The sequence below is a fragment of the Polistes fuscatus genome, unplaced genomic scaffold (genome assembly GCF_010416935.1).
Source record: "Polistes fuscatus isolate 324 unplaced genomic scaffold, CU_Pfus_HIC Scaffold3, whole genome shotgun sequence".
Taxonomy (NCBI): domain Eukaryota; kingdom Metazoa; phylum Arthropoda; class Insecta; order Hymenoptera; family Vespidae; genus Polistes; species Polistes fuscatus.
In genome coordinates, this window is record NW_025113107.1 from 13,604,013 (window position 1) to 13,627,750 (window position 23,738).

At 36.7% G+C, this 23,738-nt stretch overlaps 4 protein-coding genes across 12 annotated transcripts; 2 read left to right on the forward strand and 2 right to left on the reverse strand.

The window, feature by feature from the left end:
* The first annotated feature begins 2,151 nt into the window (after positions 1 to 2,151).
* Positions 2,152 to 8,582, forward strand: LOC122519816 (leucine-rich repeat-containing protein 24-like). Of its 8 annotated transcripts, none has more exons than XM_043639547.1 (4): positions 2,152 to 2,433; positions 4,844 to 5,032; positions 5,246 to 5,494; positions 5,945 to 8,582. In XM_043639547.1, the coding sequence occupies exon 4, from the start codon at positions 6,027 to 6,029 to the stop codon at positions 8,019 to 8,021; it is 1,995 nt and encodes a 664-aa protein (XP_043495482.1). In that variant the 5' UTR covers positions 2,152 to 2,433; positions 4,844 to 5,032; positions 5,246 to 5,494; positions 5,945 to 6,026; the 3' UTR covers positions 8,022 to 8,582. The 8 variants fall into 8 exon arrangements, with proteins under 8 accessions (XP_043495482.1, XP_043495479.1, XP_043495483.1 ...); XM_043639544.1 differs by lacking the exon at positions 2,152 to 2,433 and adding an exon at positions 2,593 to 2,791; XM_043639548.1 differs by lacking the exon at positions 2,152 to 2,433 and adding an exon at positions 2,597 to 2,694.
* A 3,130-nt stretch (positions 8,583 to 11,712) lies between these two features.
* LOC122519416 (CAPA peptides-like) lies at positions 11,713 to 15,146 on the reverse strand (the record flags this gene model as incomplete). Its single annotated transcript, XM_043638824.1, has 2 exons — positions 14,466 to 15,146; positions 11,713 to 11,897 (listed from the first exon to the last, which is right to left on the reverse strand). Coding segments are annotated over exons 1-2 (246 nt in total), but the record flags the coding sequence as incomplete, so codon positions are not given.
* Positions 15,147 to 16,772: 1,626 nt separating this feature from the next.
* On the reverse strand, positions 16,773 to 18,215 carry LOC122519819 (WD repeat-containing protein 18). The gene has a single exon (XM_043639555.1). It carries the CDS (start codon positions 18,057 to 18,059, stop codon positions 16,776 to 16,778), a length of 1,284 nt encoding a protein of 427 aa, XP_043495490.1. The 5' UTR covers positions 18,060 to 18,215; the 3' UTR covers positions 16,773 to 16,775.
* Positions 18,216 to 18,607: 392 nt separating this feature from the next.
* LOC122519820 lies at positions 18,608 to 20,920 on the forward strand. 2 transcript variants are annotated; one of them, XM_043639558.1, is made up of 7 exons: positions 18,608 to 18,828; positions 18,958 to 19,385; positions 19,468 to 19,633; positions 19,731 to 19,948; positions 20,024 to 20,191; positions 20,264 to 20,442; positions 20,493 to 20,576. In XM_043639558.1, the coding sequence occupies exons 2-7, from the start codon at positions 19,276 to 19,278 to the stop codon at positions 20,516 to 20,518; spliced, it is 867 nt and encodes a 288-aa protein (XP_043495493.1). In that variant the 5' UTR covers positions 18,608 to 18,828; positions 18,958 to 19,275; the 3' UTR covers positions 20,519 to 20,576. The 2 variants fall into 2 exon arrangements, with proteins under 2 accessions (XP_043495493.1, XP_043495491.1); XM_043639556.1 differs by having other exon boundaries at positions 18,612 to 18,828; positions 20,512 to 20,920.
* The last annotated feature ends 2,818 nt before the right edge of the window (positions 20,921 to 23,738 follow it).

The following is a 23,738-nucleotide window of genomic DNA, read 5'->3' on the forward strand; positions in this document are numbered from 1 at the left end:
TAAAAAAAACTAAACAAAAAATGATGATTAAAAACAAATAAAAACTAACATACCAAAGAATATAAAATAATACAGACTCGTATACACGTACATACATACACAGATACATGCGTACATACATACAAACAGATTATTACCTATAGCTAATACAATAGACGCGCGATATAAGGTAAAAGATCATAAAAATATATTATTATACATATACCGTAAACTATTGAGAAAAAGAGAATGAGAGAATGAGAGAGGAAGAGTGTCTGTCTGTGTGTGTGTGTGAGAGAGAGAGAGGGAGAGAAATAAAATAGAATAAAAAAGGGAGGAAAAGGTTAAACCAAAAGAAAATGAACGGAAAAAAATAGATAAAAATTAACACAAAATATAATATAATGTATGAAGCTATATGACTATCGTGGCCTCTGCGCGAGAATGCAAGTGGGAGTAGGAGAGAGAGAGAGAGAGAGAGAGAGAGATGCAATTAAATGTATAAAAATTCGTGCGCTACGGTGTGCGTACTTATCGAACGAAAGTTTATACTATATTCTTGTAATAAAATCTTTGAAAAAGCGCAAGATCCTTGTGTCAAAAAAAAAAGAAAAAAAAAATAATAATATTATAACAAAGAAAAGAAGAGATAAGAAAGAAAGATAAAGATGGGATAAGAAATAGAGGAAAAATAAGAAAAGAAAAGAATAGGGATTATTTAATTGTATAATAAATATGTACAACTTACACTCTCACGTGTTCTATGATAGAAAAACGTGCTGCTTAAATGAAAAATATTTTCTTCTTCTTCTTCTTCTTCTACTTCTTCTTCTACTTCTTCTTCTTCTTCTTCTTCTTTTTCTTCTTCTTCTTCCTCTTCTTCTACTCGGGAAGATGCGAGAGATCGTGCTTCGATTTTAATCGGAGTGTAATTAGCGAGAAAAAAAAGAAAGAAAAAAAAAGTGCAATAATAAAAGTTCATTTCCATATCGGATCCTGGTGGGTGTCTCGTGACGTTGCATGTATTTCGTGTGCCAAGACAAAAAGAAAAAGAAAAAATAACATACACACACATGCACACACACACGCATACAGTCGCATACACATAAACAAAGTAAAAAGAAGCAAGGAATTTCTCCTCCTCCCCAGTTTCGATTACGACCATTATTCTCATTATTTTTCATCCTATTCTAATTGACGCGAACATAGACAAACATTTAGTTAATTAACATAAGAAATACGAATACGTTATGTTATTGCACATTTGATTTTACTCAACCTCCTAATTCCCAAAGATCGTTTCTACACACTTGTAGATTGTACATATGTGAACTTATCCTAGATAATAGTAGTCCTTAATAGTTATTCATGGGACATTATTTATACATCTGCACATATATTGACTTAAACCAATTAATTTGTACACCTACGTGAATTATGATCAAATTTCTTGATTTGATTTTACAAATATTTTTTTACTATGAATCGATTAAAAGTACTCTGATCAATCATAAATGTAAGTACTAAGCATATGATCGATAGATATTGTTCTACTTTTATTTTTTTTTGGGGGGGATAAGGGATCAGTCTTATTGTTAGATGAATATTAGAAAAGAAAAGAAAATAGTAGATAAAAGTAGTCAGAAATTTAGAAAACGTAATAAAATAAACATAATATATATCTTCCTACGAACGTCGACAATCGGATGAAAATAAAAATCTCTTGTTCCTTCTCTTGACCCGAATAATATATCAAGGGCGTGTTCAAGAAGGATTATAAGATAAATCGATTGCAGGAATCATCAGTACCGCGAAATGGTAGTAGAATTTCACCCTAATCGACGCGGTAGTGGTTTTTCGAAACTACCCGTTTTAACTGGGTCGGTAAGTAAATCTCGAGGATCTGTTAGCAAGATTTCTCGGCTCCTGTTGGTGGGGCTGAAGCTGTTCTCGAATAAAAAATAAAAAGGAAAAAAAGAAGAAGAAAAAAAAAGGGGGAGAAACAACGAGTTTATTGATTTTCTTGCTAGGAAAGAGTACAACATAGAGGGACCGATAGAAATGTTGGCAAAGGTAAGTCGAAGATCGTAGCGACGCTTGTTCATGGGGGTAACTCGTCGATCGGGTTACCACCCTTCGTTGAAAACCGGCCGACGCGACGCCTGGCGGAGGGTGGATCAAAGTATTCGGTGTCGAGGAAGTTCGGAAGGGTGTCGTAGGGTGGAACGATTCGTAGTGGAATAGATGAAGGAGCGAAGAAGGGTGGCCGGCACTGGTGCTGGTGGTTGCTGGTGGTGCCGAAGGTGCTGGTTTTCATTGAACGCGGAGGAGAGAATTCGACGGTGCTGCTCGCGACGACTATGCGGCAAGGAAATTCACGATAGTACGAAAGAGAGAAAGAGAGAGAGAGATGGAGAGAGGGGGTGGAGGAACCTAGGGGATGAAGAGAAAAAGGTGAGGGCGAAAGAGAAACGGGGGGGGAGCCGAAGTCGAACGAGTGGGGGATTTGGCGAGAGTGGATAGGTGCGAGAGAATGCGAGAGGGTGGGAAGGGAAGGGCTGAGTGTGTGGCGGAGGGGAACATAAAAGAGAGAGAGAGAGAGAGAGAGAGGAGTTTTCGGTATACGCGGATACAGCAGATCCATCGTGTCGGTGGCCGCTGCGGCAAATCTGCAGACTTCCGTGGCGAACGTTGGAAATAAGAAGCGGTGACTCTGTGTGCACCCGTATTTTCTTTTAAGGATTATATTCGGCAACTTTCTATTCTCGCGAAAGTTTAACCACCCTATTCGTGACTACGAAAGTAGCCTCGAGTACGAGCAGACTTAACCAACCAACCAACCAACCACCCCCCTCGTCCCGAGTTCTAAATCCTTTGCCGGAGGACGACGACACTGGTTCTTTCCCTCTCTCTCTCTCTCTGTCTCTCTCTTCTCGATTGCCACTTCATATCTCCCACCACTCTCTTTCTCTCCGTTACTCTCATCGTTAGAGAAGAAGAAGGGAGAGATACTGGCTGCTGGCGCGCACATACGAACAAGAAGAAGAAGTAGAAGAAGAAGAAGAAGTAGAAGAGACACGTACCGGGAGGTAGAGAGAGAGAGGAGAGTGGGAGAGATAGAGAGCGAGAGAGAGAGAGAGAGAGAGAGATAGACAGTGACATACTCGATTCCCTTTTCCCTCTCTCTCTTCCTCTCTTTCTCTCTCTCTTTCTCTTTCACTCTCTCACTCTCCCTCGTTGGCTCAGTCGGTCTTTCTCCGTGGCTCACCGTTCCGGTGTTCTACAGAGAGACAGGTAGAGAGACGATGAGGATTCTCGATGGAGGAACCGACGGCGGATTGGTCTCGTTGGTCCGTTCTAAAAGCATGGAGACCGCGTACGCCTCTCGCCATTTCCGCGGTGTCGCGTCGTCGTCGTCGTCGTTGTTGTTGTCGTCGCCTGCCACGATACTCAAACCAGCACGAGAGGATTGATTGATTTCGACAGGAAACTCTCACAAAGAAAATAAGAAAGAAAGAAAGAAAAAAAGAAAGAAAGAAATCAAGCGAGCAAGCAAGCAAGAATACCACCGAGTCCTCCTATCATTTCATAAGCGTTAATGACTAGTTAACCAGTTAGTTTTTGTCATCTCTGTTCTCTTTTCAAAGAGATAAAACGTCATCGACCGTTCACGATATTCATACACATTTACTATTCGTACTGGTGAGGATACACGGTGATTTTCTCCGTCCATGTATAATATTATGAATAATCTTCTCTTTTTTCGTGTGAAACAGTGTGTTTTAAAAGTGGCATAGTTCGAAGAGGATTTTTCTTCTTTTCTTTTTTTTAATCCTTAATCTTTTTTATATATATATATATATCTTTATATCAAGTTTGTCGTTTTTCTATTTTTCTTTCTACCTTTAAATATTATCTTGCTCTGGAGTGTACGCGAGTAGAAAAAGAGAGAGAGAGAGAGAGAGAGTTAGCGAGGGTGGAGGGTGGACGAGGAAATATTTAATTTTTCCTCTCTCTCTCTCTCTTTCTCTCTCTCTCTCTCTCTCTCTCTCTCAGTCAACCGCCCTGCTCCCATCTCTCCCGAGATTCACCGACGGTTGCGCAGCATCATCATCGTCCCCGACGCTCGCAATTTCGAGAGTGAAACGTTGTACGCTCGTCTTTAAGGCTCGAGGGAGGTTATAAGCGGGAGCGCGATTGGTTGGCCGGCCACGATACCACAGCACTCGTTCCATCCTTTCTTCTTGTGTGTGCGTGTGTCTGTGTGTGTGTGTATGTGTGGTGTGTGTGCGTGCATTAATTCAAGTACCAAGCCGTGATGTAATGGAACGGTCGCGCTGCGGTCGATGGCCGGCCCGATCGGCGATGCACTTGTTAGACACACCGATGGGACCCGAACGGTTGCAATTTTTTTCAGGTCGATGAGAGGAGCAAAACCTAACACAACTTTTCAACATTCTTATTCGCGTCCCCGTATTCGAACGTGTTACCTAACGTGCCCGATACACCAGTGTCTTCTTCTACTTCATCATCATCGTCGTCATCCTCATCCACCTCCTCCTTCTCCTCCTCATCCACCTCCTACTCCTACTCCTACTCATTTTTTTTCCCAACGTGGAAGGTCAAAGAACTCTCTCCTCTTTCCTTTTTCCTGTTTTTTTATCCTTTTCTTTCGTCTATCGCAGACTTCTGTCATACACACGTACACGCGCGCGCGCGCGCGCACTCCTATACAGAATGTATATATGTAGAGTGAGTGTGTGAGAGAGAGAGAGAGAGAGAAAGAGTTTGTTCTTTCTATGACGTTTTGTGTTCTCTGATATAATCTACGTAAGCAGTGTTGTCCATTTTCCTTCGTTCACAGGCGATGAGTTTGAAAGTTAAACTGGTGATTCCGAGACAGGAGAAATCACGTCAAGCGTGAAACGATTAACGCGTCGACGTGCTCGAACAGGAAGGCTGGAAGGTTGACAGGATGGGTAGAAACTTGAGAAGCTCGAGAGAGAGGGGAAACGTTGTGGTTCTCTTGGAAATCGGATTGCTTCCGTATTAGGTAACGAATCTTGTTTTTATCTTTTATATCTGATAATCGAATGACTATCATCTTCTCTCTCTCTCTCTCACTTCATCTCAATCTACCTTTCCTTATTCCTTCTTCTTTATTTCTCATTTTGTCCTTTTGTATCGTCACGTGCATTCTCTTGGAGTTAAATCGGTTGCATAAATCCGAATGATTTTATTTCTCTCTCCTTTCTTTATTCCGCAGCTTAAGCCGTAAGGATATATCCGTGGATTCTAAAGTAGGCCGAGTTCCGGTCTACGCGTGCATTGAGTCTACTTAATCAGGATGAAATCCAAGACTCCGGCAACAATAGCCTCGCGATACCCGAAGGACCGGTGGGCAAAATGAAAGCTCCTGAGAAACAATGGAAGCGTCCACGCAAGCATGACGGCCTCTTTCAGATTCGTGGAGGCCATGTTTAGCCGTGCCCAAGGGAAACATTCTTCTTACAAAGTAAGAACAAGGCGCTTCGTTACCGATACAACCTTTAGTTTCCTCTTATATCAAAGTTTTACCGTAAGCATAATTGGAGACTCCTATCCGAGATAGAAAATGCTTGAAAATACTATACGACGTTGGGAATGAAAAAAGTAAACATTAGAGTTATATACACACACAGAGTAGTAGTTGCCAGAGAAGAGAACCTTTTTCTCTAATAGTTTTATCGAAGATACGTTTCTATGGTTGCTCGGATATCGCCTGGATTTATCTATTTCTTTTCTTTCTTTTTTTTTTTTTTTTGTTCTCTTTCTATTCGATTCTAACGCTCCCACGGCTTCCAATTGATTCGCGCTTACCTATGTGTGCAATAGTATAGAGGAAAATAGAGAGAAATTGTTTCGTATATCGAGTAAAAACGGAAAAGCTATTTTCATTGTTCGCACGTTAAACTCTTTTTCGCAGGCTCGTCTTCGTCGAGCCAACCGAAGAATATCAACGGTCGGCTGCTGACCGTGTCACGAGAAAGCTGAACTGCCGGAGGATTATGTTAGTTACAAGGCAACACCCTCTACGAGGGCGCATATTACTCGCCCTATTCTTACTCGTCGGAAGTTTCGCGTTGCCATCGAAAGCGGCAGCTTTTCCCGATTGGACGGATTGCCCTGCCGTTTGCAGATGCAAGTGGACGTCCGGCAAAAAGTCGGCCCTCTGTCCGGATGCTGGACTGACCTCGCTCCCAGCCTCCTTGGATCCGGACATGCAAGTATTGGATCTATCCGGCAACAAAATACCGGCCCTGCAATCGGAGATATTCAAGCGTGCCGGTTTGTTGAATCTTCAAAGAGTCTTTTTGAGGAACGCCGGCATTCACGAGATTCACGCGGACTCGTTCAGAGACATGAGGATACTCGTGGAAATCGATCTTTCGGACAATCACGTGAAAAATCTCGAGCCAGACACTTTCCTCGGTAACGAGAGGCTTAGGATTCTTATACTCAGCGGTAATCCTTTGGGCATGCTCAAGAGCCATCAATTTCCGGTTCTCCAACACCTCAGGACTTTGGAATTACAGAGGTGTTCCTTGACCGAGATACACGGGCAAGCCTTCGTCAGACTCGCAGGCTTGGAATCTCTCAAACTCGATAGCAACGAACTCAAGTACTTGGACGCTCCGGTCATATCGAGTCTACCACGTCTCAAGACTCTTACCTTGGACGGCAATCATTGGAGTTGCGACTGCAGATTACGAGGATTTCGTACTTGGTTGATACCGGAGACCCCGAGCAAATTGTATTCCGCGCCACAGTTCTGTTTCGCGCCGGAAAGACTGGAAGGTCGAAAATGGGAAGAAGTCAAGCCAGGGGAATTTGCCTGCGAACCCGAGGTATTCGTATTGGCCAGTACCATCCAAGAGGAGAGTAACGGTAATTTGAGTCTCGCGTGTTTGGCCAGCGGAGATCCGGAGCCGGAAGTATGGTGGCAATTGAACGGCGGTCCCGTTAACGCAACGAGAATTAACGATCAAGCTTACGTAGGTACATACGTAGCTCGAGTATCCTCCGACACGAATCTCGTCTACAACGAGAAATCCGAGAGAGCTGCCGCCGACAGGTGGAGCAATTTAACCGTTTACAATGCGAGCGACGGGGACGCAGGAGAGTACGCGTGTTTCGCAAAAAACATAGCTGGTCTTGCGAGGGACACCGTAAGCGTAGCCATACCACGCATTTACACGGCACCGACATTGTCCCAGAGCGACAATTGGTTGCTTTGGGTTAGCCTAGCTGGGGGCGGGGCGGCTGCTCTAGGTGCTTCCGTTTCGGCCATATTATTGGCATTCTGCTTGTGCGGTGGCAGTCGTCGCAACGGTAAACGAGAGAAAGTCAAACTGCAAGGTAGTACGAGCTTCGGTGATCAAGAAAAGAAACTGTTGGATCTATCAGTGACGACTACGACGGCTGGTAGCGCGAACGATCGTGCCAGTGGTCATGGCAGTTTGGCCGAAGCATGTAGCACCGGTGACCTCGAACTGGCCGAGCGTGTTTCTATCTGTGATCACATGGGAGCTGCTACGGTGACGGTAGAAAGACTTAGACCGGAGATAAGCAATTCGACTAGCGTGTGTCGTGCCATTCCCTGTCCCGCCGGTTTCCCCCCGCCCCCGCCGGAATTTACGACGGGTGTTTTGCCAGCCGGTATCTTCGGCAACATCTTCATCTCCGTCTCTTTGCCCCAGGACTCGACGGAACGTTGTTACCCGGACTTACTCGACATTCCGGTCCACGGTGCGGTCAGTGGCGTCACCGAGAAAAACACGGTCGCCGCTTTACCTTCGACCCCCTGTGTATCGAGTTTCGCGACGCTTCCTCGACGAGCCCTTCGCAACGCAACGGATCTTGGTTCACCCTACGACAATATGGGCCCGAGGGTCACTGCCAACGGAAGTTCCGCCTTCTCCCTGACCGACGTCGACTTGAGATTATCCCCGCCCCCACCCCCGCGGATCATTCAACCACCCCACGAGTTCGTCTCTCTTTAGACTAAATCTATCCTAGATTCGCGAAGAGATCTTCTCTCTGTGTGCGTGAAAATTAACGAAAAATACTAAAACTACTACCGAGATCGATCGTTGAAACTCGTTCGATGCACGCGTCGTTGAACGCGAGTTTCTTCTTTTTTTCTTTCTTTCCTTTCTTTCTTTCTTTCCGTCTGTCTTTTACATTCAGCCGATAAAAGAGACTCCAAGGCTGATCCTAGAGCAGCTACGAAATGAACAGAGAGACTTATTCTCAACGTGATCCCTCGTGTGTGAGAGGGATATAGAAATAAAGGAAAATAAAAAAAAAGAAAGGAAAGAGAGAGAGAGAGAGAGAGAAAAGACCGTATTATGACGTTCTCGAGATTCCAGGACAGAGACACGAAGAGAACCGGTGATTCCAGAAAAGGAGCAATTTTAGCTACGTGTCAGGTTGACACCTGTCTCTGAATTTTGAATATCTGTCTGTCCGCTTGTCTGCCCGCCTTGCCTGCTTGCGTGAGTGCCCGAGAATATCTCGTAACCCAAATGACGAAGAGATACGATCAAAGAAATGATAAGAAAGAGAAGGGGAAAAAGAGATGAGGAAATAAAAAAGAAAAAAAAAAGAAAAGAAAATACTTATATATATATATATATATACTTATATATATATAAAAGAAAAAAAAAAAAAGAAAAAAGCGAGAGAAAAAGAGTTTCCGTTTTTAGTCGTCGATGTCTCCGAAAATGACAATGGGACATTTGTACATAGTTCGCGATCTCCTCCAACAAAGTTCATCGAACGAATCGATAACCGTGACGAACGAAAGAAGAATAAAAATAAAAGGAAACAGAAGAATAAGAATAAGAAGAAGAAGAAGATATAAAAATGAAGAAAAAGTATCTTTCCTTCTTTCACGGCCGATTATTTCTTCTCCGTACCTTTGCATCCCCCTAACCAATCACCCACACACTCCCATTTCCGTCTCCGGTCCTAATCCCCATTTCCCATCCCTCAACTCTTCTTCCTTCTCCACCACCACCACCACCACTTCCACTTCCACCTCCACTTCCATTATTCCACCCCGAACCCTCTACATTCATTCTCAAAGTATATCACTAGTTTGTTACATAATCTTCGTGTGTACATATTTGTTATTACGTAACACGCATTACGAGACACGTAATCTCGGTGTCAAGTCCACGTGAGTTAGCGTACGCGAATCCACGTGGGAGATACATCGGTATTCATTATGAACACTTTGTCAATTAATAAAACGATTGAATTTTATATACCGCCGACTTGTCAAAGTCTTCATACCTTTTTTTTCATATATCAGGACTATAATTATTATTATTGTTATTGCTTCTATTGTTGTTGTTGTTGTTGTTGTTGTTATTATTATTTTTAACCCTTTCGTTAAGGGGTTGCTTCAGAGCGAGTATATAAGTAGGTACCGATCGTTAATAATTTCAAATTTAATTTACACGTCACTTTTATCTCATTAATATTATATTATTATTTATTTGATTATCAGTGTCATTTACAGAAATTCCAATACAATCTCAGAAATCTTATTTTTATTGTCATCTTCATTTGATATAGATACAATGGTTCATTTTGTATATATATATATTATTTTTTTTTATTATTCTTTCAGCACATATAATTAATTTCTTCATTGATTAAAAGGAGTGTGCACAGTGATGTAGAACGTAGTCGATCTAGGGAAAAGTAAATCGTGAATAATAGCAGGGATCATTGTTACCTCGGTAATGATTTTTGTTTCGTTCCAGGCCATACACATTACGTATTTAATTTATTGAAGGTTTACTGGGACAAAGGACGAGAGACAGAAATATAATAGAATGTGTAATTTTCGTGAAACAACCTGGTCCCGCTTCTACTTCTTTTTTTCTCTCTCTCTCTCTCTCTCTTCTTGTTCTTCTTCCTCTTTCTCGTATACGTTGTACACCTTTGTTTTAACGAGAGAAGTTTACGAACAAGTGCATTAATACGTTAACGAATCTGAAAACTCTTCTTGCATGTATATATATGTGTGTGTGTGTGTGTGTACTCTAGTTTTATTCAGATAAAATGTATCAGATATCAGATGGGAATTAGAAAGTCGACCAATTGGGAGGAGCAAAAGAAGGAGGAAGAAAATTCGGAGGTAAGTTACGATACGATGATTAAAAATAAGAATTTTTGTCGATATCGTCATATTTCGGTTCTATTTGTCTTTTATTTAATATAATCTTCCTTCCATTAAATTATTATTTGAATTTTTCTTTATTTTTGTTTTTCCTCGTTCGTTTCATTTCTTTCGGCAATAGATTAATTTTCCCCGGTTTCCGTCATCTTCCTTTAAAAGTTGCTTAAAATCACGAAATTCTTCCAGCAGGATCAAATTCAAAGGACATTAGTGGGAGGGTCGTGATCGGTAGTATCTCTTCCGGTTCTCGGTAGACTCCACGTTATTTGTCCTTGACGCGGGTACGAACCTGTTGATAAGGAAGAAATCGATGAGAGAATAAAAGAAAAAAGCTTTTCTTTAAAAAATAATTTGAAGAAAAGAAAGAAGAAAAATGAAAGAAAGGAAGGAAGGAAGGAAGGAAGGAAAGGGTTAAATTTGAACAATCTATTAAAACGGATAGCTCGACACGGTTTTAGTAACGATGTCTAATGATCATCCTCCCATCCAGAGAAGTCACGCGATCATAGTGAATATCTTGAATAAGAGAGAATGAGACAAAGATAGATAGATAGATGAATAGAGAGAGAGAGAGAGGGTGGGTTGGGGTGAGGTGGAGTGGGTGGAAGAGGATCGAACGAAGCCAACGGAGAATGCGCTTTCGGATAGTAGTATGGAAACTAATGACCTACGTTGATTTATCGTGCCACACATTAGCCACTAGGAACACTTAATTGCCTACTAAATTGTGAAGGCACCGTGTATCGGATTTGCCATATTGCCAACCAACATCCCAACCAACGTGCTAAGATTAATTCCGTTAGTACATTTCTCTAGGTACCACCGAACATTTTCTATGTTATATGTTAATCGATATTTTACACGCACGTGTACACATATGTTTACTCGCGTATCTTAGCATTCGCAATGTGTCAAACGTGTTAAGCTTTTCATCCGACGAAATAATATTTCTTTCCTTTTTCTTTTCTCTCCTTTCTCTTTTTTTTTTCCTATTTGAATATTAGTGACGATAATTAGGATAGAAAGTTGGTCGAGAATGTTGGTAGTGACAAGTTTGCGTACGTGTATTGTTTGTTTTTTTTTTTGAGAAAAGTAAAAGAAAATAATTAAGGAAAGTATCTGATAAAATAGTCCAGAAAAAAAAGAAGAAAAAATATAAAACATCTATTTGATAATTCATTTTGATAAGATTAAAAACACGTACGTAAGGCAAGATTGTGGGATTGTAAATCTTCGTGTTGTTTTAATTTAGGATAAATTTTATCCAGGTGTCTCACGAGCGCTCCTAAATCTGGATGAAATTCTGAAAAAAAAAAAAACACGCGAACACGAGTTTTTATTAATTATTATTATTATATTACTTTTTGTTCGTTTAGAAAATGATTTGTTTCTTATTTGAATTGATTTGTAAATGGTTTACCGTCGTAATCAGGTTCGTAAGTAGATTCAATCTCGGATTCACGAGTTGGAAGAATTTCTAAATCGATTGTTGAACCCATATCGTGTTTCCGATCAGCACCGATGAAAAACAATGGTAAATTGGATCGTCCAGGTCGCGGATAAGGGATGATACCAACTGGTCTTGACGTTCTTTGAAATTCCGTCATTTCGGAGCTTCTTCCGATTCTTGGATAAGCAACCAATCCCGACGAACGCCTGCAGTTAATTTTTTCATTTCGTACTTCTGTAACGCATACAAACCCTTCATTAATAACAATAATCACTTCTTTTCTATATCGTTGGTCAACCAAAAAAAAAACACGTAGTTGCAATTACCCAAAATGTACTGAAATGAAAAAAATTGATGCAAAATGTACGTTCGATTGAAAAATTGGCTTGCAAATTAAATCAAAAATTAATAATACTCGTATATTTTTTTATAAAAAGAAAAGGAAAGAAAAATAAGATAAAGAAGAAGAAGAAGAAAAAACAAAAAAATAATTAACCAACACGTTCCAATAAAAACTGGCCGTGTTCTTTTTCATTTTCTTCCTTTCGATATACATATATATGATTTTTCTTTTTTTTTTTATTATAAATATCAAAAAAGTATCAAAGTAGGTCAATAAGATACTCGCGTCTAATTAGCGTCCTTTAACGAGTTCTCCCGAGCCGTTGAAATTAACTTGGCACGAGGTTTTATTTGTCTAACGCTTACGAATCATTAAATTTATTTTTTTTCTTTTCTTTTTTTTTTTTTTTTCACTAACAGCGACGAAGATTCTTTTCATTTCACCGATGCAACCAAATTGATTGAGAATGAGAAAGAGGATACGGTGATACCTGTGCACGATAAAATACAGAAACGAGAAAAATAGGATGGAAACGGGAGAATCTATGTGCTTCCTTGCTATAGTTGAAACCTTTCGAAACTTGCAGTGCTATGGTTGTACGCGGTCTACGTGGAAATATATTTTTCTTTTTTGTATTTTTTATTATTTTTCATAGAATGCCGTAGGAGATACGACTCGTATCAATTTGGTAACTTTTTCTCTCTCTCTCTCTCTCTCTCTCTCACTCTGTGTGTCTGTGTTAAAGTCCATTGTCGATCAATATGCGACAGATTGAAACTACGAATGAACGTTAACGTCGATCTTTAATATTTTTCGATTATTCCAGATTACAGAATTTGCGTGGACAAAATTTCAAACCCCTTTACCACGAAACTCTGGGCCGAATTATTAAGAAAACAAAAAATTGGCCTAATGTACCTTTTTGTAAATTATTGAAGAATAAAAATACGAATAAAGAAGAAACTCTATCGAAGATATTTCTTTTCTATTGAAAAATCAAAATATAGATAAGAGATAATAGTGTATTAACCTTTGTCTATCTCGAATAAAAATAAAAAAAAAGAGAAAAATATCGAGCGAGTGTACGGTGTAACGGTATATGGATGTAAACCCTATGAAACTGTACAACGTGTACACACGTTGTCAACGTTACCTTTGATATCTCCCTATTACTCGATTAGCGAATTAAATTGTTACAACGAAAATTGAATAAGTGACTTGTAAAATTCAAAAGAAAAAACCTTTTCAAATCTATTGCAATGAAAATATTTTTTTTTTCTTTATTGAATTATTTAAATGATAAAATTGTGAACGAGAGAGAAGAAAATATTTGTTTACGATCGAATGGTAAAAATAATTTAAACACTTCGATTAAAAAAAAAAAAAGAAACAAAAATACAGGTAAAAGTGATAGATAAAAATAGAAAAAAAAAAGAAAAAAAGGGAATCTTTGCATCTCAATCGTGAATGTTAGGATAACGTGTATACTATGGAAAAAGAATGGAAGAGATAGCGAGAGAGATAGGAAGATGTTTAAAAGTATAACATTGATGCAAACCAAGCTACAAAGAAATAGTCGTATTCTTTAGTAAAGAAAACGTTCAAAGTGAAAACTGTATCGAATATGAATTCTTGAGATCCGTCAATAGAATAACCTCGGCAATACTCTATGATTTATCTCTTTTAAAAGCAAAGGCAGAGAGAGAGAGAGAGAGAGAGAAAGAAAATTCTTTGTGAAAACACATTTGAAAGTTGCATTCTTCCGCCTTCGCGCGCGCACCCATGCACAACGCAACAAAAACGAATCTTTGATGAAAAGCCCTTTATATTCGACATACCACGACTTTACCCCGAGATAAACGTATTAAAAAAATAAAATATCACCTCTTATATTTTTCTATCCATTAAAACCATATAAATAGTGAGATATATATATTTAACGATTCAATGTAAACCCATAAGATCGTATAAAGTGAAAGAGAGAGAAAAAAAAAGAAAATGTACGAGAACGATTGAACGTTTGTTTCCAAGAAAAATTTATCGTATTTTTTTGTTATCCTCCCTCTATCTACAATCGTTTGATATTAACAAACAAAACTAAAAAAGGAGTAAAAGAAAATAGAACCCATCATCCGAAATATCCTCGCATTTATAGTTTACTTCAACGTTTTTACATTCGCGAAGAATCCTTTTTTTTACATAATCGATTCACGGAAAGGGAAGGGAAAAAAAAATGTTGACAGGATACGAGCAAGAATGGTCGAACCTTCTGCGAACTTTTGATTAATTTGTAATCAAATAAAATGAAGAATTGAAGAGAATAAAAATACCCAAAAAAAAGAAAAACATGCACGCAGTATCATTCATCCGCGATTACTTTAATTGATTTATAAACGTATGTAAGTTATATTTAATTGGTATCGTAATACTTTTTAATGATATTCGTTGAGAAAACTTACGATCGATGGAGATTGCAAATATCAGTAGGATCAATGGAAGAAATACTCGATGATAGGACATTTTGAAAATTGAGAAGATATCCTCTCTATTATTTTTCTCGCTTCTTCTTCTTCTTGAATTTATTCTTCTCTTGTTTTTCTCTTATTCTTCTTCTTCTTCTTGTTTTTGTTCTTTTCTTGGGGATGTAGGAAAGAAGTAAGAAAAGATGGTGCAGAGTATGGAGAACGCATCAACACTGGATGTCTCGAGGTATCTCCCGTCCGATTTTATACCAAGCGCCTCCATCCTCTTTGCGAGAGGGTTGCTACCCCCCATACACCCCCCATACAACATAAAACCCCCTCTAAGTCGTCCTCCTTTCCCTCACCTCCCTTTCTCTCGTTGTTGCGTTTCTACCATCTCAGCAACCAACCATCCTTCCATCTCTCTCTCTCTCTCTTTCTCTTTCTCTTCTTTTCCTTTCTTTCTTCCTTAGACTCGAACCATCGTGAAACGCGTTCCTCTTTGCGTTCCACGGCTTACCTACGTTAGATTTTATATCCACGACGTACCAAATACGATGATGTGAATTTAATAAAAAATTTCTTTCACTCTCTTTTCTCTGGATCTCTTTGTGTGTGAGCTACAATATGTTGTTTCTTTTTTTATAAAAGGATGTTTTGAAAAAGTAATGGATCAACTCAGAGGTATTTTTTTTTTATATAAGAAAAAAAAATAGAACAAAATTAAAGAAAATCAATTGTCCGGTGTTGTCCGATTTTCTTTACGTTTTTTTTTTTTTGGGTAATTATTTACACGCGTTTGAAAAGAAAATAATCAACATATTCTAATACGTCCGAAGTAAAATTTGTTTTAATGTAATTAAAGTAAGATACACGAACCCATTTTTATCTTTATCTCTATTGTTTAACTGTTATTTTATTATTTTTATTTCTCAAAAATATATAAAACCGAAGGATCATTTTTCAATCCCTTTTTTCTTCTACGCAACGATTAATTCAAACAAAAATTGTAAACAAAAATTATTTATAAATATTTTCATTTGATTTTCTTTTTCAAACTTATTGATTGTAGAAAAAGAAATTATTGGAGATTTAAATGATAGAATTTCGACAGATCGATATCCGAATATAACTCTTACTGAAATGGATCGTGATTTATTTTACCTTGGAAGGTGATTTTACGTTCAAAAATAATCAAACAAAAACAAAACAAAAATTAGTAACGTTATTTTATCGGATCACGCGTAGATTTATATAAAGCGTGACCCTATGATTGTACGACAGCTTATAACGTATTATTATTGTAGACGTGACATATCCTCATCGATATATTCCCTGTTAGGATACACATTTCAGGTGCATTAATCTAGCCGACGCGTGACAATTTAGTTTGTTTTTATTTCTTTTTTCGCCGATCATCGATTGATCGATTGATCAATTACAACGTCTCAACAATTAATCGATTTTTTTTCGATATTTTTCTTGTTTTTTCATCATCGAGTTAAATATAATTCTATCATCGATATGATTTATTGATAAGATTAACCATAAAAAAGAAAAGAAAGAAAGAAAAAAAAAACAAAAATTTAATTCGAATAGATTCATAGACTTCCGTTTAAGTCGAACGATTAATTTATATGCAAACTGGTTAGTACTATAGTTAAACTCGCTTAATTTGCTTGTAAAACACGATTCTTCTATCTTGTCTATGAGCTTGTTTCATTTACATACGTGCACCTAACTAACCCTTAGTTCATTTAAATACAAAGGATATAGGAAAATGACGTTAATAAGGGATCCTATGTTACGTTTAACGTTCCACCTAGTAATAACATTATTTTCTTCTTAATTTTTTTTTCTATAGCTCGTGGAAACTTGGCCGATTTTTTGTTCATTTATTTCGTTCGTGTATTTTTCTAATCTCTAAATTCAACGTTATTTCTTAAAATGAGAATTTTTCGTAAAACAAAAAAAAAAAAACCTATATATTTCAATCGATGTAAAGAACGATAGAAAATGAAATGTAAAATACACGTAGGATAGAAATGATTTAGAAATGAAATATTATTTGCGAGTTAATTGGGAAAGAGGTAAGAGAATTAGGGAAAGGGTAATGCCTCTTTTCTCAGTCTTCATTAAAATTAAATCAACAAACAAATCTGGGTATTACATCTCGAGTAATCCCTAATTTCTACTAAATTTCTATCAATGTAATAATAAAATGAAAAGGGATATATATCATTTTCTCACAGAGTGTTTCTTTTTTTTTCATAATTTTTTATTATTTTTCCATTATAAAAATAATGTTTATTGATCCTGCAGATGATTGGTCGATGATTTACATTTTAAAATATATTCAACGGCGCATTTGTATAAATCCGCGTTGATCTTCTTAAGTTTTTTATTTTCTTCCATCGCATTTTCCAATTTACGAGCAATATTTTTGTCTATATCCGATAGAGAAGATTCTTCCTCGACGAAAGAATGAAAATTTAAAAAATCCGAAATATCTCGTCCTTTTCTCGTGATATCGATGATATTTTCCTTTGCGTTATCTTCCGATACCCTTTGCAAAGGATGAATTTGCAACGAAGGTTTTAAATCTTGTATGTAAAAATTGTTAAAACGTTTCGAAAATAATGCCGAGGTTATTTGTCCTTTGTGAGCAAAGGTTTTAATAATCTCACGATTGTCCACGTCCCAGAGATGCACTTTTCCGTTTAAACAAGCGGAAAGTAGATTCCTACAATCGTTCGATACCGACAGAGAAACGATTGTTGATTCGTGTCCCCGATAGACGGTGCTGTCGTCCGCGTCATCGTTTATTATGATTTTCACGTGGTGTTCTATACCTCGTGGTGGCTCGTGCAGATAAAATTTGTAAATTAAACCGCTGGTGGTACCGACGAATAATTCGCTCTCTGTTGCATTCATGCAAACCGAGGTCAATGGTAAATCGAATACGAAAGTACCGAGCAATTTACCGCCGTTGAGATCATAAATATTTGCGGTATGATCCAACGAAACGGAACATAACCTCGCACGTGGTGCGCAATGGCCAACGTAAAGATCTTTCACCGGCAAAGTATGATTTGAAAAGGAATAAACAGGATGAGATCGTTGTTCCTCGTTGTTTATTACATTGAACAATGACCAAACTAATATCAAACCATCCTCTCCGGCACTAATGAACATCGAACTGTCTTTGGTAAATTTCAAACACGTTATCGTTTGATAATGTCGCGCTATTATCGCTAATAGTCGACCATTACAAAGCTGCCAAACGTATAGTTTTTCACTAATCGCGGCTACGATGTAAGAACCATCCGGGGTGGACGTTAAAGCTGACACTTTTCCTGGAGTTGTTAATCTGATGTTAGAAATTGGCCTTTGACTGTTCAATGGCCATACGTGTAATCGTGGTTTAGCTGAATCTGCACCCAATAAATAACAATCACTTAAAACTTGTAAGGTCTTATTTGCGATAGGTGCTGCATGCTTGTAGGTTGATATAAGTGATCCTGTATTTGGATCCCACGCTGCTGCACTCCAATTTTCGGCGACGTTATCACTCGTTATAATTAATTCCATTGTTTCTACTTAATTTATTAATTTTTATTTAAAATTCTTTGCACATCCTCTTCAATCGAACTATTTCTTCTCATCGAACATAACCTCGTTAAAAGTGTCCTAACACGGCCAGAGAATACAGAAGTATATAGAAGCTCACAGCTCTACTTTTTTTCTAACCAGATTCATCTTAGTTACTAACCTGACGACCAGTGGGCGGTAGTAAGTACTTAAAGCGATGACAATACAATACTATCAAAGAATACAGAGTATTTTAAATAATTTATTACACACACTACGAGACAAATCCAATTACGTACGTATGACATCCATCACATAGATTACATTTCTAAAAATAATTTTTAACATATTTCACGAGCATATAGATCATATTTAATATCTTACATAACTTTTGTATACACACGTGCGTTTATTACGAAAGTGGTATAAGTCCATTTTGTAAGCAAATTGAGAAAACACATAATTTTCACTAACTAAAAATAAAACATTGATATTATATAATTATATTTATTAAATTATAATCTATTAAATAATAGACTTACACCATATTTTCATAATAAACAGTCCGTGAAAATAATTTGTAAAAGTATTCGGCAATTATAAAACACGCGGCAAAATTTGAGCTTGGTTGTTTTTCAAATGTTTGCTATCGTTAGGCGGGAAAATTGGAAGCCATGATGGCATAGGTAGACAAGCACGTAGCTTTAAACATTGAATAGATATTAAATAGAAATTGTTGTGTATGTTTTAGAAGACGTTAGAGATAAAGGTGAATAATTGTTTTCTTTTTATTAACGTATTAATAATAATAGTCGAGAATAAAAGTTATTATTTCGATATCGATTATATATCGATCGTTCGTTTCTAATAAACGATATAACAATTGTTTTATTTCTAGAATCTTTATCGAAGTGAACACATAGACAAGGTAACGTTTGTATAAAAACCAGGATGACCTTGGTAAGGTGACACGAATTATTACGAACGAATAGTAAAAAGAGTATCGGTGCATTAGATTTTTACTTACGTCGCAAGTGAATGATCTCGCGTTTCATGTGATACGATTTTAAGGTTATGTGTATGTTCTTTTGTTATGTGTCTATTACATACTACTACGATGGTATCAAGTTTGGTACAGTGATCTAACGTTTATTATTTCTTTATCTAATAATAATACAGTCTATAATTAAAAGAACACATTTAATTGATCTTGTCCATGGGATTTATCGATGATGAATTGCACGAAGTATCTAAACTTTGTCACAATGTCGTCGATAATAGCCGCCTCGTTTCTTGTGTGCAGACTATGGTTCGCGTCGAAATAACGTTAGTTTATGTTTTTTTATTATTATAAATGCATGTACATGTATAAGAATAATTTTACTTTTTAACGTTTGATTCATTACAGGAAGACAGTGTTCAAGAAGATCGTCGTGTGCATTCAATTCCCAGAAAATTATCCTTCCGTCCCACTTTTAATCGAGCTTAAGAGTAAAACTTTGTCGGAGAGGTTACTTGCCAAGTTAACCGAAGTCTGCGAGAAAGAGTGCAAGAATTTGTTGGGGAAAGCGCAGGTATGTTGTAATTGTAAATAAAGATGAGGCGATGTCTCTTCGTATCATTCTATGTAAAGAAAAGATTTCTAAAGCTATTTTTCTCATTTTTCTCAAGGTATTACCGACTTTAAGATTTATTCGTAATTTCATAGAAGAAAATCCTCTGATTTGTTGTTACGATGAGATATCTTCCATAAAGAAGTTGCTCCAAGAGCAAGACGAGTTTAAACTGAAGCAGAAGAATTCTAGCATTGGATTGCGGATTCAACAAGGATTGTATTATTTTAAAGTTAAGATCGAAGTACCTAACGATTATCCAGAGAATAGTGTAAAGTAAGTTTAATTTGGATTTACTTTTGTAATTTTGTAATTATATGTTATGTTACATCGATCATTGTTTCAATATAGTTTAGGAGACGCAGAATCAAACTTTCCACCCGTACTCAGTCGTTATTTTCTAGGCCAAGGTAAAGAATTAGGTAGAAGATGCGTGGAACCACCACTGAAGCCAGGACCTCGGCAAAAAGCCTTTGTACCTTCTCCCTCGTTAAATGTTGTTGTTTCCTTCCTTATAAAGTAAGTTAATTTGTTTTGCAACGACCATGTATCGATGAGTTAAGTTTCTTTTACAATAAACATTGATTGTAGATCGGTGAAAACATTGCCCAGAGAAAATTGTCAGTCGTGCAAGACAGCTTGCTTACCAGCCAATCCAGAAGAAGTAGTGGTAGACGAAAAGGCAGACCTTCATGTAGAAAGGTTGTATTGCAGTCACTTGTTTCACTTACAATGTCTCCTAAAATTCATGAAGACACCGCCATTCCATGGTGAGCTATTCGCAAATAATTTTATTATTTTTTTATATGATATTCTATAGACATTTTTGCTCTCGGTAGGGGGTAAAAAATGTCCAACTTGTGCACAGCGCATTTATCATGACAAATGGGGCGTCAGCGAAAAACTCGCAGAAGATCGTTGGGCACACGAGCAGGCGCGTGCTAGGGAATTGGCAGAGGTAGCTGACTTTTTGAAATGAATCCTTTGCTGACGTGCACAAACATGTGGTTTATCTATCCATGGTATAGTTAGGTAAACATTAATGAAAGAAAAAGTCAAATATCATGGTGCATCCAATAGTGGTAGTTGTGGTATTAATGAAATCTTACCACTAATCAGTTTTGACTTAACCGACCAACCAATAATTTCATATTTAGTATCGTAAGAGTCCATTAAATATAAGCTATTACAGGAAGGTTTATAAATCGTGACAAGCGGAATACAATGCAATCGTTCTCACATTGACAATGGTTTCTTTTTCTTTTCTTTTATATTACGGTTCGATTAATTCGAATGAATTAACATTTTGATTAATATTATTTGACTGCTTATATACACAAAAGTATGTATATCCTAAATGATGTGTTTTACTATAAGCTAAGATTTTGATATATTTTTAAATTTCAATTAACCATATTCTAACTGAAATGTTACTTTGAAAAATGTAGGTTTTATGTTACTATGTCGCAGTGTTTATTTTTTCAGCGAAGATGCTCTTGAATAAAAAGAATACTAAAATTTTTACAAAAAAAAAAAAATAAATAAATAAATAAATATCTACTAACAAATGAAAGTTATGTGAAGATAAAACAATTTATATAGATTTAACATTTTCTTTTTTTTTTATCTATACCAGATGTTTCCTGATATTACCTATAGTTGGAATACGACGATAACATCGACAGATAATAGAGAGGAAAAATGAGATAATTTTTATTACACTGGACGTATATATATAGAAATTAAATTATATTTTAATAATTAATTATTACTTATTTAGGATAAAGTTCTTAGATCGAAAGTAGTATCTTTGTGTAATAAAAAAATATAAGGATGATCAGGGAGAGAGGAAAGTAGTAAACAATGCTAAGAGAGAGCCCTTTTATGCACTGTAAGTATTTTCAGATACGTATAAACGCGCTATGTTTCTCTTTCGTATGTAAAGAAATGTCTTTTGTATATTTCTTTGTGACCGTGGTTGTGACGTATTGATCCTCTGTACCGACTACGGTGATCCTCTTTCTATCTTTCTCTTTTTCTCTCTCTTTCTTTCTTTTGTAATAGCTTCGCGGCCTCGTTTGTACCTAGTACATATCTATTTTATTTTGTTCTTTTATTTTTACGACTTCTTTATATCGTTCTTAGCGTTTCTACGTTGTAACACTATCTTCCAAGCATCAATAATCTTTTTTTATTGTTTTTAATTGAATCTCATTTAATTTATCAACCCTTTGAACTCGATTTATTTTCAATGGTGTTTCGTGTCAAGTTGTATTTATTTTTAGGTAAACGAATTATAGTCATTTAACGTACGAGTTTTCTATCAAATTTCTATCATTTACCAATGTGACATACTAGTTTCAAAGGTTTAATAATTATTGTCACAATATTTCTTTTTTTTTATAAAGAATTGAATAATATTCTTTTTTTTTTTTTTAAAGAATACACGATTAACGCGTCGTTTAATTATTTTGTAGAGAAGAGTAGAATAGAGGAATGGAGATAGGAGATGGATTTAAATGATAATTTAATTCAATTGCACACCTGTGAGCATATAGTTCTTGCTCGTTCAAGCTTATGTGTGCTCTGCGTTAAACTTAGTCGTAGGAGACAGCTTGGCAGACTAATTCCCGGTTATCGATTGTACGAATACGTGGAAACGCACCGCCGTGTCGTACTTACAGGGCGGACATACTAAACGCTAACAGATCAATATGTTCTCCTCAAGAAAGAGATAAGAACGCGAAAGTTGAACGATTTAGAATTGTACAAGATTTCTTATAAGGTTCTTTCATTGTATTTCTTTGTTTTTTTTTAGGCCAAAATTATGACCGATTCAAACTCCGGGCATCAAGTTTCTCGTTTAAAATCTAAGATTCTTGAATTTCTTTCGTAAATAACGATAATAATAAATACGAGTTTTTTAGTCATTTGTATTAATAATTTTAAAAATTTAATTCACGTTTAGAAGAGAACTATTTTTGTTGTCTTAAGTTCGTTAAATTTGACGAGGATAAAATTATGACCGATTCAAACTTGGATCAAAATCCATGGTTTCTCTTCCCAAATTCAAAAATTTTTCAATTCTTTAAATTAATAATAATAATAATAATAATAATAAAATACGCGTTTCATGTATCCATCTTTTAGATCTCGACTTTTATAAAAACCTAATTCACGTAAAAGGAAACATTTGGACGTTGCCATAAGTTCGCTAGACGGTCTAATCACTCGAGCGATTATTTCTATCGATTAGCTCGGTTTCTTTTTCGTCGAAAACGAAAGTTCTCGGTCTGTTATCTCCTTGTTGATATCCAATTAGATACCGAGAAAAACAAAATAAGAAAGCAAAAAATAGAATGAAACAAGAAGAAGAAGAGAAAGAGAGAGAGAGAGAGAGAAAGAGAGAATTTCCACGTATCGCGTGCAATTTCATTATTGCATCGGCATTATTAGTCTCGTTCGAGCATCGTATTTGGTTTAGGGTCGATTCCTGCCAGTATATTGTTTGACTGGTCACTGCTCATGGGTTTTGTTGACGATTACTACTAGGGGACCTCTTACTCCCCCTCGATCTCTCTTCCCTCTGACGCACCTGGAGTTGTTCACACCGATTTCTTTTTACTCTGACCGAATGTTTCTTCCTTTTCATGGAAAATAAATCCATTTCTTTCTCTTTTTTTTTCTTTTTTTCTTTTTTGTGGTATCAACATATTTGGCACGAATTACGTACATTTGTATAAAAGTATCGAACGATCCAGTTAATTAAATCGCACCTTGCCGACAAAATTAATTCAACAAAAAAATATAAATAAACATATATTTCGTAGAAAATGAATTACAGATGCGTTCTATTGTTATATTTAATAAATTATATAAATAATCTAATACAAATATATTTTGTTTTTTGCGAAAGATTAATTAATGAAATAATACATTTTCTTTTCTCATCAGTTAAGATACTGAAATTGGTTGAGATACCAATAATATCGATCAAAAATAGGGTTGATATCCGGTTGCATAGTAGAATCTTGAGGATTAGGTATGCAACTAGGATGTCCTTGCA